We start from the raw sequence: 16,975 nt of genomic DNA, 5'->3' as shown, positions 1-16,975 counted from the left end.
AGCTTTCTGCCCCCTCTTATTTCCCAAAGGTCATGACCTCTCTGGAACAGATCGTTGCATTTTAGACTCCATACCTATTCTACATAAAAGGCACAGAAGTTACTTCACATACAAGTTCATGGCCACCTAGAAGCTCAGCCTTTGTTGTGATTAACACAGTCGAGATTAATTATTTCCTTGCTAAACATTTGAATTTGCATTTCAAAGGCTATGATGCCTTTCTGCTGCGAGAAGGCATCACGTCTACTGAGAAGCGTGACTCACCCACATCTGCAGTGACCACGGTGGACTGATTCTCTGGTACTGAAACAGAATTCTGGTCCATGCTGCGTGAGTCTTCGTTAACCTCATGCTGGCTTTGGCTGAGCTCTGATCGCAGCTCTGAATACTCATCTTCCTCCCTGGGAGAGAGAGCAATGGCAGAAATTAAATCCTCTGAGGAAATACGTACCTTGGTGACACTTACTCCAGACCTGTAAGCTGAGACACTGGAGTATAAAGGTTTTGTCCAGCCAGCAGAGAAAGGTTTATAATCTTTAGCACAAAGCAACTGTGCTATACCCAAAACACCCACTTTCAGCAGCCAGTGCCTGGTTTCCATCGCCTTATTCCCAAGTTCATTATTACTCCAGACCACTGTACAAGGAAACAATGGGTGGAACTGAGCGGAAGCAAGGAGGTGTGCAAGAAGGACACACACTGCTCTGCAGTAACTCCCCAACTGACAATTCTTAATCAGCACAAGTGGCTTTTGATCCCAGAGTGGATTAGCAATAACCAGTTTTGGTCTCTTTCTCAGTTCGAGGATGCCATCAGCTTGTGTGCAAAGCCAGTGTGCACATGCACGTACCTGCACATGTGTATCAAAATGCTCCTGAGGACAGGTGGGTTTTTCATTTTCTATTCTCAAAAGTCAGAGAAGAGGTTAAGTGAGCATCTTGCCGAACTGCTGGAGTTAGTGGAAAATAAAAAGCCTCCATTACCTAGGTTTTAATTTACTTGTCAAGCTGGTTCTACTAAAATAACTGAGGACACAGAAGACTTTAGCTAAAGCTAATGAGCTTAAAAAATTAGGGCTTTTCCCTCCTGTCTCCACACGAAGAGTTCAAAGCACTGGGAAAGAAGATAAGTAAATGAATAATAGCTTTGCCCAAGAACATTTGTAAAGATTTTTTCTTTTGATCAACTTGCTGATTCGACTTAGAATTATTTTTTTTTTACTTTCATTATGGCTGTTTTGACATTAAAGTATATATTTTAAACACGAGAAAAACACCAGTTTATCCAGGTGCAGAGCTCCTCTGATAAGTAAGCAAGGAGTCATCATTCTGTTACGCACTAAATCAAATGCAGAGATTTATTTTGCTGCAGATTCAGCAGAAAACTGTGAGAATGGAACTGTCTGGATTTGGAAACAGTAAGAAATAGCAAAGCGCTATCTGGGGATCTGCATCTGGGAAGGGCACCTGTAATGTTAAGTCTGCTATGTGTATGTTACAAGGCCATGAGAGTTTCTTGCAGAAACATTGCAAGATTTAGCCTGGAGGTGTGTCTGGATTTGCCAGGCAAAACAGCAGAAAAGGTGGCCCATACATATAGGGAATAATGGCAGAAGTAAAGTCTGCTCTCAAAGTAGCAGAGATGACAATTTACAAACCAGGCCAACTGAAAAAAAGGAACTTCAGTTTGTGCCGCCGGGACAAGAGGGCTGAGACCTGAGAGAAAAGGCCGTGCAGACACCAAGGTCAGTGAAGACGGAGCAGGAGGACATGTGCCGGAGCTAAGATTCCCCTGCAGCCCGTGGTGAGACGGCAGCGGCCCCCCTGCAGCCCATGAGAGCTCCATGGTAGAGCAGAGACTCACCCGCAGCCCGTGGAGGACCCCACACTGGAGCAGAGATGCCTCAGCTGGAAGAAGGTCAGAGAATTGGACACACGACAAAGCGGAGATTCATCTGAAGTTCACTGAAAAACCCACACCAGAGTGGGTGGCAGCTCCCTAAGAAGTCATGACTTCATGGGGAAGAAGCCCATGCTGGAGCAATCTGGGTAAGGATTGCATCCTGCGGTAAGGACTCCCACTGGGGAAGTCTGTGGACTGTACCGTGAGAAGAGGGTCCACTGGAGCAGGGAAAAGACTGTAAGGAGTCCTCCTCCTTTAAGAAAGGAGTGGCAGAAACTGTGTGACGAACTGACCTGCAGCCCCCATTCCCCATCCCCCTGGGAGGACCTAGAGCAGGGAAGAAGGGAGGGGTGGGGGGAGGTGTTTGTAAGACCTGACTTTGTTTCTTGTTATCGTCTCAAGTAACTGTTAACAAACTGAATCGATTTGTCCCCAGTCTGAGTCTGTTTTGCCCGGGGCCATGGTTGGTGGGTGATCCCTCCCTGTTCTTATCTTGACCCTCAGTCCTTTTTTTACATTTTTCTCCTCTCCACCTCATGAAGGGGGAGTGAGAGGTGGCTGGGCTGCGCCTGGGCTGAACCATGACAACCTCTTACGTTTGCTTCAGTGCAAAGAAAGTCTGACTTTATCAGAAGCACTTAGTGACAGTTATTAAACAAAAATGCAGGTCAGCTGGTTAAAATTCAGATTTAGATCAAATAAAAGGTCTTTAAGGTATCATGCAATACATGTTTAAGAAAGTATGAGAACTAAATAATGAATAGCAGGAATTAAAACATTGTAATGAAGACATATAAGTGTGAGTTAATGCTCCATGAATTTGTCTATTATTCGCCACTGCGCAAGCCAGTAGTAATTAGCTTTAGACAAAAACAATTACCAAGCACTCAAACAGTTGCATTTTTTTTATCTGAAGGCAATTCATTTTTTCATTTATGAAACAATTAGTCCTACATTTTAAAAACCTGAATGACCTCTACAAATAGATAAGAGGCTGTACTGGCCACAAAACAATGCCACACACAATAATAATAACAAGTTCTTGTTACTCTTCTTTTTGCCTTTGTTGCATAGGTTTTCTGTTTAAAATCCAACACAGCTCTGTCTAGCTAGCACTGGTGCTGTTTTTTCAGTTTAAGCACCCTCAGTATCTTGGGACAGTGAAAAAGTATGTCACATAGCGGGACTCACATCCTTCCGATGGCTCAAGCCAGAAGTCAGTGTCTGAATGAACTAACACTTCCAAGATCTGACCAGAAAGAAGAAAAATCTACTTCTGGTAAAGCAACAGCAAGGTCAATTGGTCTCTCCACCCTGGTCTCCCGAGGAGCAGACGGAGGGTTAAAAACACATGGGGGAATTTGAGGGGAGCGACGCACTGCAATATAAATTCTTCAGGTAAAGCTGAAGTTGGCAGTAACAGAAGATACTGTTTGAGATACTCCTTCTCCCAAACCAGCAGAAGAGTCCTCCAGTGGCACTGGAAATGCAAGGAGCTCAACAGCTGACAATGACTGGCCACTGAACTCCTGCCACACCATCCAGAAGGTGGAGGCAATACAACCTCCTCGTTGCTGCCATCCTCTAGGGCCTGGCCAGAGAAAGTACACACTTGTTCTCCTACAGGTCTTGACAGTTCTCAGGTGCTGGAATGTCATGGTGAGTTGGAGGCAATTAAGTTGGAGGCATTTAAGATCATATTAAGCTGTTCTAAGCACAGAGTGGCCCAAGATCACTGTTAGAACAAAAAAATGTGGTTTATAGGTATGTCTGCACTTACTGCTTTCCTCACATTCAGGTACAACCAAGGATCACAACTGCTGCAGAGACACCAAGAAAAACTTGACCAAATAGTGAGCAAACCAGCACAGTTTCATCATCTTTTCGCACCACTGAGGAGTTCTGCCAGGACGCTGGCAAGGCGCACATTTTCGTCATGGCTGCAAACAGTGCGTAGTCTCACACTTTAGCTGCCTGCAGTTTTTCAACAATCACTGTACTTAAGTATTTTTAAAGCATCCTAAGACCCTCAGATAGACAATACTACAGACGTATGTGCAATGCAACCCAGAGATTGACTGCTCCCTGTGTATGCCCACTGAGGTCCCTCTGAACTAGTTCACTTGTGAAACAAACAGCGGCACACTTGAGACAGCATGGGAACTAATCACTGAAGGCAGGTGGGGCTGGGCATTGAACGCTGATGCCAACACTATTACACCCATGCTGCCATTTGTATTGAAGCCAAGTGGCTTCCACCTAGCACATATTCAGAAGACACAATCAGACATCCGGGTCATTGTGTAAATATGACTATGAGTGCCATGTGTTATGTCTTATGATGCTTCTTCCTCATTAACTCCAACACAACCCACTTTCTGAATGTATTTCAGATTAAAGCAGTAAGTCTGAACTGACAGTTTTACAGCAATGGGTTACAAGCTTCTTGACAACTGTTTCAAATAATCTTCAGCAGATACCAATATACAAAGGAGCACATTCCCGTTTGATATTGCTAAAGTTGCTTGTTAATTTTAGAGATGCACAGATGTACCCAAACGGCCACCAGTTTAGAACTAAAAGTTATTTGATCTCCTTCTTTCTCCTTTTGCTGAACTTTAATTTGATATCTAAGATAGATGGTCAGTCATAGGCTGAAGTTGTTTCTGCACAACCAACTTACAGATGATTTTGCCAGCCAAAGACATGATTAGGAAAAAAGAATTGAGTTTGAATGAATCTAAGGCTATACTCAGAATTTCTGAAGTCAGGAATACTCACCTTTTATGCAGACATAATTCCCTTTTAGTGCACTACTTTATAATTTTTAAATCCTTTCTGTGCTTCAGAGTTATCAGGCGTATCCTTTACATCCAAGTATTTACAATATGACTCTCCATTTGGAAAGACTCATTTGATTGGCTTTGCTGTCTTCTAAGTTGTACACACTTGGAGAGACAACAGCAGTAGGCATACACCTTTGTCAAAGGATATAGAACCAATGAATCTAAAAACAGTCTTCCACAAATTGAAACAGCAGAAGTAGGGGTGACACTGCCACTGCCATCCGTTCAACATGCTAATAGGAACCTCAAGCTAGCACCACTCAGTGGAAAGTGTTCACTCTAAAAGAAGCTGACAAAACGTGCTCTGCACAATTATCATGGACTCTTCTGCCCAACAGTCTCACAGAGTTTGACAAAAGCCTGTGACTTGAGTTTTAAAAAAACTTCAGCAAAATACTAGCCACCTCCGACTCTCTCCCTAGCAATGTAGACAAGAATAGTGAGACACAGTCACAGAACTGTAATTTTCCAAGAAAAAACAGACCCACAGTTTACACCTCCAGAACGATCAAATGAAAAAAAAGCATCCTCATCCTAGTGGATCACTTCTTTACTGTCTTTTTGCTCCCAAATTGCTACCTTCTTGAGCTGGTAGTGGGTGAATTCTGCACTGTCACACATGAAGAATTATGCAAGCAAGAGCCTTGTCTACTTGCGCAGTATGAATATAGGCAACTCTCTTTTTAGCCTCAGTATCGAATCAGTTACATCTGTATTTCAGCTTTTTTTTTGGTGAGGTTTGGCTTCCAAACCAGCTGGGCTGTCCTGAGCAGCAGCAGGGAGATGAGACAATTGCAGATGAATGTTGGCTTGCTCCCACAATCATGGTGACCTCATTTTCCTTAGGGAATGCTGGAAGAACATAGCGCAAGAGCAGCAGCTAACTTCATGTGGCCGCACGCATGGAACTTGTACTCAAGAAATAGCTAACAAACCTAGAACAATCCTGGAAACTTCTAAAAATACTCCTGTAAGATTACTGTTACTAAGATCGGTGTATCAGATATACCTGGGAAGAGGTACAGGCATTGACACGTGAATTAAGTTCTCTTCTAGAGCTGGCATTACTAAACTACATGAGCAAAGTAGTTACACTTCAAGCTGTGTAAAACCCCGGACATTGCAAATGCAAAAAAAAATCCTGAAACAACCAAACCCATCAAAAAACAAAGAGAGAAAAATTCTTGGAATGGAGAATATTAACTTGCTTATACAGCCTACCAACACTCCTCAAACTGTTGCAATGCTTTATTCAGATTTAAGCTTTCTTCCTGCTTACTTTCTGCGGGTATTGGCCACATTCAAACAAAGAGCTACAAATTTAAAGATAACACAGCTTAAGGAGGATAGTCAAATACTCTCCATGAAACTCTGGTTTCTTCTAATTGTTTCCAAAATATTTTTGGGTTTTGGAAGGAACCATGAATGATGTCATAAAACAGCAGTACTTCAAGCTACAAGTTAGTTGATTTTTGAAGCCTAAAAACGATAATTAAAACACTGAACGATCTCTGTGTCAGCAATGGGGAGACATTGATCTGTTACGGAATTAATGTAAATGCAACAAAACTGTTTCTGGAAAGACAGCTTATGTTTTGTGATAGCACCAGTAAAGCCTCCACTCACCATTACTTTTGCAGGTATCCAGGAGTTAAATCAAAACTAAAATCCCTCCTGTGTTCTGGTTTAGAGGAAAGCATAAATGCCGAGGCCCCACCAAGGCTGTGCTCCCAGAATCTTTTCTCTCGGGACTGTTTTCTTCCAGCTCCACGGCTGACGATCCCCATTGCCAAGGGTGGAGCGCTGTGAGTCACACCTGTCCCAGCAAGGACAGCAATTACACCACCCTTGCTCTGTGGGATGGAACAGCTTCTACAGAGTGATGCAAGCAGATCCCAGAGCGGATTTACAGAAAGTCCCAGCAGTAAGTATCGGTTTTCCTTCTTTCGGTTGTCTTTACAAACCCAATGGAATCTCTCCAATTCTACCTCTGCCCTTTTTAGGAGGAATACTACTCCTGTATTCCCCAGACATCTAATTATTGGCCTGCCAAAGAAAACAAGCTATTCCCATCATTAAAGGAAGTGAAAAATGCACTAACTTAACAAACATTTTTGTTCTTACTAATAAAACCAGAACAAATGAAAACAGAACAGGCATCCTAGACATCTGCGCAAAACGAGCTCTCATAGGGCAGGACCACAGAGGTGGGGCGTGACAATGGTCTGGCACCTGTTGCAGCAATATTGTTTTAAAGCCCTCAAAAGCCTGCGCCCTTCAAAGAGGCAGCAAAACTGCACTTTTGATGAGAAGCAGCACACACTGCGCATCGAGCTCAGCTCTTACGTCTCACTTTCCTGAGCATGGCACAGCTGTTTATGGACATGGTTAAACGCTCACAGCATCCACTCAATTTCCCATATTTCGTAATTGAGACACCACCTGGCATTTAACTTGCCACAGGGATTCCAAACAAACAATTTTTATGGATTATATGTAATATTTTTATTAAACGTCATAGTGGTCTTCTGCCATTCAAGAAAAAAATATCAATGCAGCTCTCAGGCTTCTCAGATTTTGCTTTTCAATCAGTCTTTTCAACTGGTAGAGCTTTACCAGAGAGGAGGGCTGGATGGGCAGCCCGTATCATGCTGAAAAAGAAAGGTGACTCGAGACAGGATGAATGGGAAGTTTGTCTACACAGGTATCAAGCCTAATTGAAAAAGGGAGTCATAGGGATTTTTTTCAGAGAAGTACCACCAGTTTAGAAAATACTTACCTGAAAAATCTCACCATGATCATTGCTAGCTATGATCATCACAGAGTTGGCAGTACTCATCTTCTCAAATAACACTAATAAGGTACTATTCTATCACTACTTTTACAGTGGTATATACGTGTGACGTTACTCTCTTATTTATGGTACACCAAACCTTTTCCTTTTTGCATAAAAATATTTTCATGAAAGGTTAAGTGAGTAGTTGTAGCAATATTGCCTTGTGCTAGTAAAAACATTTACAAGGAAATACAAATTAAGCAGTTGTCAAAAAACTCCCAGCTAACAGGCAAGGAAAACTGAAAATTTTCTGCATGGGTAGAGCAGCATGTCAACATTACCTACAAAAGAGTGCCAAATCTAATTTGATGTTCTCTAGAAAATCCATAGATTCTAGTTTAATTGCATCCTCGCAAGCTAAACTTTAAGAAGTTCCTTACTTGTTCTACTCCAAATTTCTGTAGGTTGAGAATACTGAGTAAAAGAAAATGAGGAAAAATAAGTGTTTTCCTCTAGTTAAACGTAAAGTTTATTCTAACACAGTAACAAGTAATGATCAAGTTTAATACCTCAAGCTTTGCAGCTCCAAGGACAGGCAACAATATGATTTTACTATTGTGTTTTGTCACAAATATGAGTACAAATGCAAAACCTACTGAAATCCATTTGAGCCATATTTCTCACCACAAGTGATTTGGCTCAGGTGAGCTACAGGATGCTGCAAAGAAAGTTAAATGCAGAGGTGCAGGCTGGGTGGCTACACTTTCCTTTACCCACCACTACGATCACTTGTCTGGTATCCTGGAATACTAATTGGCCAGTTTGGCCCTCAATCCTAAGTCTAAGTACAAATCATAAGGAGAGTCGTGGACCCCCCGTCCCAGCCATGCTCCCCCCTATCCTGTTGTGCTCCTGCACACGGCAAGAACACGGCAGCTGATAAATCCTTGAGACCTCAGTGCCAACTATAAACATCAGTGTGCTGTCAGCGTTCTTCTCAGAGCAAGTCTCAGACTAAAACCAAAACTTCTAGCTGCTAAAAAGAAGAGCTAACTCTGTCCCAGCTGAAACCAGGACACATGTATGTTACACTTAAAGAATATTCAGATGGCACAGTACACTTCTTTGCAGTGCTTGTTAGGCTTTGTAAAGTGTGATTTTGCCAGAGAAAATGCAGCACTTTTGAGCCTCGGGATGATACTCTGCAGAACACATACCTTAATTATGGGCAGCTACTCACTACCAGTCATAACAAGCCTAGCTGCCTTGAAGTCGTGATCAAATTATATTTAGAGTATCATTCACATCATGTTTCACACCATTCTTGCACTGGCCCAGAACTTTCACGAAGTTGCCATACCTTATTGTTGTTCCCTGCAGTCGATCAATTTTCTTATTTAATTCAGCAATGATACTGTGCAGCTCTGTGATTCGCTCCTCATAGCGTAGTGTTGTTCGCTCCTGCACATCTTCATGCTCTCTCATGAGGTGGGATTGTTCACACTAAAGCAGAGAAGCAAGAAACACAAAGGATCTCATGAATAACTGCAGAGAGAACAGATACAAGGCAAAAGTGCACACCATTAATAGTCTTCTTACTCATCAAACCAACACTACCTTAGCAATAGAAAAGGACAGATGCAAAATATTGACAAGTACACAGAGGTACGCAATTACAAGATTTTAAATCTGAGAGACTACACAGTGTACTTTTATTTATTTATTTTTCTCTAAAGGGCAGAACTTGTCCTTCCTGCTTGAACAAAACACACCATTTGCAACTTAAAACAGCTACAAATATCTCATATCCAAATCTGTGAGATTCACGATGGATCATGAATCTTTAAGGATCATCCCAATGTGGTCTGAATTAGATTAAGTCCTAAGGCAGAAACCACACTATTATAAAGAAAAGTAACCGCACTTTGAGGTTATGATTTCTTCTCCAGTATGAGTATTTGTTTTTATATTAGCCTTTAAAGATAACATAGCATATTTGTTATTATTTTAATCCTCAAAATAAAATGCTTATTATTTGAGCAATTAAAAGGCTACATGACTGCTTGTTTTTTTATACGTATCACAAAACCCACCTTCTTCAACAGAATTTAAAATCCACTCTCTCTGGCTTACTCTTCATGCCAGCAAACACTCTGCTTCAATTACAGCAAATGATTACAATCTACTGCAATCAGAACCCAAAAGTGCATGGTGATTAAAGTTATGCTTGGTAGTGGCTGGAAAGAGCAAGACTTCTAACTTTTGGCTTCTGACTCTCTTCAGGAAAGACTCAGGCCTCCTTGCAACTACAGAATGGTGTGTACTATGCCGTCAACAAAAGAAAATTCACAAGTCAACTGACAGTATAAAACCCACACTTGTTAATTGAAGAGCTGCAATGGAAGATCGTAGCAGCATTTCTAAAGGCTACAATTTACGGTGATGTATGAGGTCCTCCAATATTGCTGCTCCAAAACTTATTTTTTTAAACCAAGTAAACACTCTACAGAGGTAACGTCTCTCAACCCTTTGTATCATAAATACTAAAACTGCATCCAAACTAGCAGATATGCCAGAATTTTCATAATTTGCCCTCATATTTTTTGGCCACTTAAATTCACAGCTTGCGAACATAACCTATGTAAAAGGCTGCTTGAAAACTAAAAGGTACATTCAGCTTCAATGACATTTTTATTTTTAAATTTAAAAAAAAAATTATTTCAATATTTTTAAGTTCCATGAATATGCACATTGAAAGGTAGCCCAGACATTAGAGCACTCTTCCACAGATGACAACAAAACAGTTTCTTACTCCAGCTGGAGTCAAAAGCATTTTCACCTACACTAAGACAAACAGACTGTATCTTCTCACTGAAGAGGAGAGCAAAGAGTCACGTTTTAGAAGATAATGTTCACCTGGCTTTTAAGACTTCATGTTGGCAACTGACATGGTTACACATGTATATTATAATGACATTTTATTGTAGGATCATTCCACAACTTAATGCTCTTGTTTCTGTATCTTAACATTGTATCTGGCTGAAGAACTACCACGGCTTTCAAAGTACAGAAATAACACAGAGAAAATGCTTAACAAAGGCTTTAGAACAGATTTAAGTGCAATAAAGAGTTGCTTATTCTGCTCTTCTTAACCTAAATTTCCTCTGACAAACATTTATACCCACAAACACTACCTAAGCATTATCCAGATCAATCATGTGCACTGTTTTTCTTCTTTTAAACGAAAAGGATGTTTCAGATGGAGTATGTAATAATTATTTTCAGACAATAAATAAAAACCCCATCACAACAATTTCTGTCTTTCTAAGCTGTGCACTGAAAAGCAGAATTTGTTTATCTTGACTGAAGATATATGGACTCTTGCTAATGGACCTCAGCCACATTACCAGACTTGCTTTCTGTTTTCCAGCCATTTCTCAGTCATCATTTTTCAGAATAACCATCATTTAGTGACAGACATATTTTTTGAACAACCAGTAATCTGGCAATAGAAAACCAACAGCTTCACATTTGATTTTCTGAAAGATCTCTTGAATTATCTTGGGTAAAAGTAACTGGAAAAGGCAGAAAGGAAACCTGTGTGAAAAACAGGACATGATGCTAAGAAGGACTGCTGTGCCTCAGAGTTGGGTACAGAGTACAGGTGGGTACATTACAGGCCAAGTTCCGGTCAGTCATGACAAGTCTCAACTGAAAAAGGCAAAAGCACTCAAACAATGGAAATACCGTTCAGTATGAATCCCAACACAAAGTATTGGAAAATTCTTCTGCTTACACAGGATTGATTACTCCTTATTACGGCACATTCATCCACAAATGCATATTTTTGTACCCACTGCTAAAGTTTTTTTTCTGGGATACTGAACCTGTTCACCATCCTCTGTGGTTTTTGCGTCCTTGGAGTCTCAGAACAGTGATCCGCTACCAGTTCCTATTTCTTTCCAAGGTATACACGTTCAGCTTTTGCAATTTATTTGCCCATATCAGTCACACAAACTTTTGAATACAAATACCTTATACCCTTTTCCTCATCCCTCTTCCAGCCTCATACTTAAGTTCTGATCAAAACCATTAAGAGCTCTAGTTCCCTGAGACAGCAAACACAGGGATAATCCACTGAGAGGCTGCAAAAGACGAGCAATTGTTTGAGGTCAGGAGAGAAGTTTCCAGAACAGTTCTTAGTGTAAGTGACCCTCGGCTGGTTTTTGGTACAGACTAAAAAGGTTCTTTCAAGTGCCATATAAACTAACAATGCCTGGAAACACCTTTGTCTGACCTCTTTATGCTGGGAAACAACCACAAGACCAAGAAGAGTATGATGGAGAAGTATGAAAAAAAGAAAATATTTCAACCCAAGGATATTATCTCAACACATGATTCTACTGCCTATTAATGCACACAAATTCTTAGCACAAGAAACACTACCACTGCAGGTTTTTATGTCAAATTTGCAGTGTTCAGTCAGAGGACAAAAAAAAGAAACACCAGCAGCAGTGCTCGAGAAGAAACGCACCAGCGCCTCAGGCCCTGAGAGACAAAAACTGGCTGCGGCATTACTCAGGAAGAATACAAGTCATCACCTGAATGAGCCACAATGATAAACCTGTCTGACACGCTCACAGGAGCTAAAAATCTTTGCTCAACTAATACAGTATTTTAATTTAAGAGGAGTGGCAGATTTTAAAGTGGCAATCCATTCATCTAATTTTAAGTATAAACACAAGTCCCTCGTGCCAAATTCTCCATGAGGAAAACATGCACAGTTAGAATTGTTTGGTGGTATGTTCTGTGTATACTTCATGTGGGAGAAGAATATGAGTAAATAGGACTAATGTGCATGAGATAAGGACATCACACAACAGAACGAGTAATTTCAACGTCCACCTGAACACTATGTATTTCTATTTCAAATTACTTTGTTAAATGAGAAACCGAAGCCTTCCTGTAAGTTCACGTGTGCTTATATGCCTACAGAGTGTCAACTTTGTTCTTATACTGAAATTCTGCTGTCCTTCCTTATATTTTGAATAATTGAGATGATGATAAAGAATTATTATTACAGTAACAGGACTTACTGCTGTGTGATAGAGGATCCAGAATGATGCAGCACAATCTTTGTTACCCTGTGTCTAGAGCTAGTATGAAACTCCAAAATTACAAAGACTAAGCACAAAGAATGAGATAGCAGGACTGCCACGTGAAAGGAGATGAAATTATAAGAAAGATGTAGTGAATTTCCTATTCCTGTATTTGCTGAAACATTCAGCATGTTATTAAATCCCACGTTCTACCATAAAACTGCAGAACTCAATGTCACAGGATGTAGGAAATGCCAAGAATGTAGATGGATTAGAAAGAAGATTAGATAAATCCATGAAGAACAGGACCATAGAGGACTATTAAATGCGATGCAGCCTCCTGCTCACAGATGTTGGCAGATACGTGGAGGAATATGAAGGAGGACAACTCTCTATATGCATTTCTTATGTTCTCCCTTCAGACATTCACTATTTATCACTACCAAAGACAGGATACCGTGCCAGACAGAGCTAGTAGAAAGCACTACTTTTCTTCTCATAACCACAGATTTTTGGAAGAAGTTGTGGTTGACCAGTACTTTACAGTAAACTTCATTGAAGAGATCACTCCGTTGCCAAATTGTCTGCCGATACAAACACAGAAACAAGGAAACTGGCTGTCTTAATGAAATGATAGAAGCAAATGCTATAGCAGGTCTCCACAGACTGCAGTTTTGGAAACGAGCATGATACAACAACCAGTAATCAATTACGTGCTTTTACAAAATTTTAAGCACAGGCTATTCAACAATCTTTCTTCACAGTTTGTCATCTATCACCTCCACTCTGCAAATCACTAATCCTTTCTTCCAAAGCATCTCACATGCCTTATGAAATGATGGGAAAGGTATCATCAAAAAACGTGTTTTAAGACCTATTTGTTCTAGAGAGTATTTACCACGCCAACTCAAACTAAACATGCGCTGCCTTTGGGAGTGTAGTCCGGATGCAGAATAGAGATCTAATACTGACCCTCTGGCATCTAAGTATGGTTATGTAGAACCTCAAACACCTCTTATTTAATTTATGCCTTCTGAACCTCTAATTCGCATTAGTGAGGAAAAAATGCATTACACAGAGGTTGTAGAGGAAAAAATGATATGATATGGTACATGATATGAATTTGGATGAATCTCTGTGGACTGGGAGGAAAAGTTAAAAAAATTAGTTTAAGTGGGGCGTCTACTTGGAAGTGATGCAGTTAGAAAAAGAAAAAAGGTAAAGCGGTTTCACCACAGTCTGTCTCTGTACTTGAACACAGCAAAGACTGAGTATATGACTTGTGCTTGTGTAATGGCTTATCCCTTAAGAAAGATTGTATTTTATTTAATACATACCCTAAAAAATTTCTATCCACTTGAGGGCTTTTTACAAAAATAAAATTGAAAAAGAGCTAAAATATTAAAACTTTATAGAAACTATTCATTAAAAAGTTTTTTTTTTAATCTGAAAGCTAGCTAGCACACTAGCTTTCAGATTATTCTAATTTTCTAATTAGAAATTAGTCTAATTTTCTAATTTTCAAATTATTCTAATTCTATTCGGATTATTCTATTTTTTTCCCCAGATTATTCTGATTTTGTGTTATTCACCATTCGAGCAGCAATTGTCACTATGTTTGTGTTCACAAGCACACAGCCCAAGATCATGTAAAAACCCTTAGCATTACAAATCAAGCACTACATACACGTGCATAATTCGTAACCCATCAAGGAAAACACCAAACAATCTCCTGCTAACAGAGCACATGTTAAGACACAGACACCATCAATGGGGATTCATTACTGCATGGGAGCACCTAGAAGGCACTCTTCATTGGCTGAGAGATGATATATATATTTTTAAACAAGGATCTGGAAACAAAACCAAAACACTATCAAAAATCTGCGGTTAGCACAAGACTCTGCAGAGTTAAAAATATCAAAGTCAGTGTAGTCATGCACAATGCTGTGGGTCGTTTGGATACAGTGGATCCATCCGACTGCTTAATGATTGTCAAATGTAGCCTCATATCAAACTGTAGGTCAGAAAGAGGACTCCATCTCAGAGTGCAGTATAGATTGACTAGAAAAGGCTCTCAGGATTATAGCTGATAAACAATGTCAACTCTTACCTTGGCTCTGGCTCACACATTGAGGAGAATAAAAATATCAAAGCGTTTTTTATTTCTGGATGTTGCATTGATGGTCTGCAATAAGAGTATCATTTACAAGCCCAAGAACCTTAAAGGTAGTTGAAAAAACATCAGGGAATGCAGACAAGGGCCAAAATATGGTTGGAGGATTGAAGTAAGAGCCTTAAAATCTAGGCTGCTTAAACGTTTCTACATTTGGCTTGAGTTTAATACACAGATCATAGAATCATAGAATGGTTAGGGCTGGAAGAGACCTTCAAAGGTCATCTAGTCCAACCCCCCTGCAAGGAACAGGGATATCTCCAACTAGATCAGGTTGCCCAGGGCCTCATCCAACCTGGCCTTGAACGTCTCCAGGGATGGAGCATCCACCACCCCTCTGGGCAACCTGTTCCAGTGTTCTACAACTCTCATGGTAAAAAACTTTTTCCTAATATCCAACCTGAATCTACCTCCCTCTATTTTAAAACCATTACCCCATGTCCTATCAGAACAGGCCCTCCTGAACAGCCTCTCCCCATCTTTCCTGTACGTCCCCTTGAGGTACTGGAAGACCGCTATAAGGTCACCCCAGAGCCTCCTCTTCTCCAGGCTGAACAGCCCCAACTTTTTCAGCCTGTCCTCATAGGAAAGGTGCTCCAGCCCTCTTATCATCTTCGTGGCCCTTCTCTGGACCCTCTCCAACTGGTCCATGTCCTTCTTATGTTGGGGGCTCCAGAACTGGACGCAGTACTCCAAGTGAGGTCTCACGAGGGCAGAGTAGAGGGGAAGAATCACCTCTCTCGACCTGCTGGCCACGCTCCTCTTGATGCAGCCCAGGATGCGGTTGGCCTTCTGGGCCGCAAGAGCACATTGCCGGCTCATATTGAGCTTCTCGTCCACCAGTACTCCCAAGTCCTTCTCCTCAGGGCTGCTCTCGATCCATTCACCACCCAGTCTGTATTTGTGTCTGGGATTGCCACGACCCAGATGTAGGACCTTGCATTTGGCCTGGTTGAACTTCATGAGATTGACACAGGCCCACCTCTCCAGCCTGTCGATGTCCCTCTGGATGGCATCCCTCCCTTCCAGCGTGTCGACAGATACAAGTCCCTACTAAAATGCACTGAGGACTCTAAATTTGCAAAATCATAGAATAGTAGAGGCTGACAAGGACCTCTGGAGGTCTTTCATTCAACCCCTTACCCAGCTCAAGGAGGGTCATCTAGAGCAGGGTGCCCAAGACCAGACTCAGGTGGCTTGAGTACTTCCAAGGCTGGAGATTCCACAACCTCTCTGGACAACTAATAAGACGCTATACTTTATAGGACAAAATGCTTTGACTGTCTCTATGCAAGTATAAATGAGTATATATTTTGAATTAGTTTTGAAATGTAAAGTACTTATGAAAGGTATTTGCTAGAATGACAGTATCTGAAAACAAAGGTTCCGTTTATTAAAGAGAGAAATATTAATAATAGCTCAGTTCTCCCTGTTTGCATTTGCCTCTCTACATTTATCTTGATCTGAAAAGATTTTTTTTTAAGAGCTGTGAAAGCATTAGAGTTCAGATCTCACTCTTATTTAATCCCTTGACTTTCCACTGACTGTTTTCCACAATAGATAAAGACAAACTGGCTTACTAGAAGCTAGACTGAGATAACAAATCTCACATACCACCAAAGCACTGCCAGTTTGCAACAGCTTTTGATCAGTGTTCATTTGTGCTGTGTTTGAATCTAACCCAGGAGTGAAAGCCTCTGCAATCAGTTACTTAATCCACTAAGAGTATGGTGCGTTTTTTATACTCCAAAATATTTCAAAGCAGTTGCTGTTTATGTTGGCTTCGAAATTGAACTAATCTAATTCTTTCTTGGTAAGTTTTAGAAGAATTTCATGAACACGTAAAACTTAAAACCCATGGCAACTATGTTTCTTGCAGTCTTAAAATTCTTTTCACTTCTGACATTGTTTGGATATTTTATCCTTCCCCAATATGCCATATTCCTCTCTGAAGAACAAGGACAACACAAAACCAAGGATCATCTTCAGAACCTTGAACTATTGCTCACCTGTGCTTTTGCCAATTTCTTTTCCAACAGGTCACGCTCCCTTTCTGTTTGTTGTAGACGTTTATTGAGCTCCACTATGTCTCCCTTTAATGACGCCAGGGCTGCTAAATGAAGCTAGAAGACAAAAGGAAAGAAACAAATTAACCAAGTCACAAACCATGTAGCAC

The 16,975-nt window shown here is 40.7% G+C and overlaps 1 protein-coding gene across 2 annotated transcripts in view; it reads right to left on the bottom strand.

Annotated features, from left to right (window-relative positions):
* The window catches only part of MCC (MCC regulator of Wnt signaling pathway), a 216,120-nt gene that overhangs the window by 51,507 nt on the left and 147,638 nt on the right, over positions 1-16,975 (bottom strand). For both annotated transcript variants that reach the window (XM_086629428.1, XM_086629429.1), the window contains 3 exons: positions 16,809-16,922; positions 8,885-9,027; positions 265-401 (listed from right to left, as the gene is read on the bottom strand). In XM_086629428.1, the coding sequence (XP_086485554.1) occupies positions 265-401; positions 8,885-9,027; positions 16,809-16,922 (394 nt within the window). The remainder of the gene's footprint in view (positions 1-264; positions 402-8,884; positions 9,028-16,808; positions 16,923-16,975) is intronic.

The sequence above is a fragment of the Tauraco erythrolophus genome, chromosome Z (genome assembly GCF_009769465.1).
Source record: "Tauraco erythrolophus isolate bTauEry1 chromosome Z, bTauEry1.pri, whole genome shotgun sequence".
In the NCBI taxonomy this organism is placed as follows: Eukaryota; Metazoa; Chordata; class Aves; order Musophagiformes; family Musophagidae; genus Tauraco; species Tauraco erythrolophus.
Note: the sequence above shows the minus strand (reverse complement) of the source record. Positions and strands in the feature narration are given on the sequence as shown.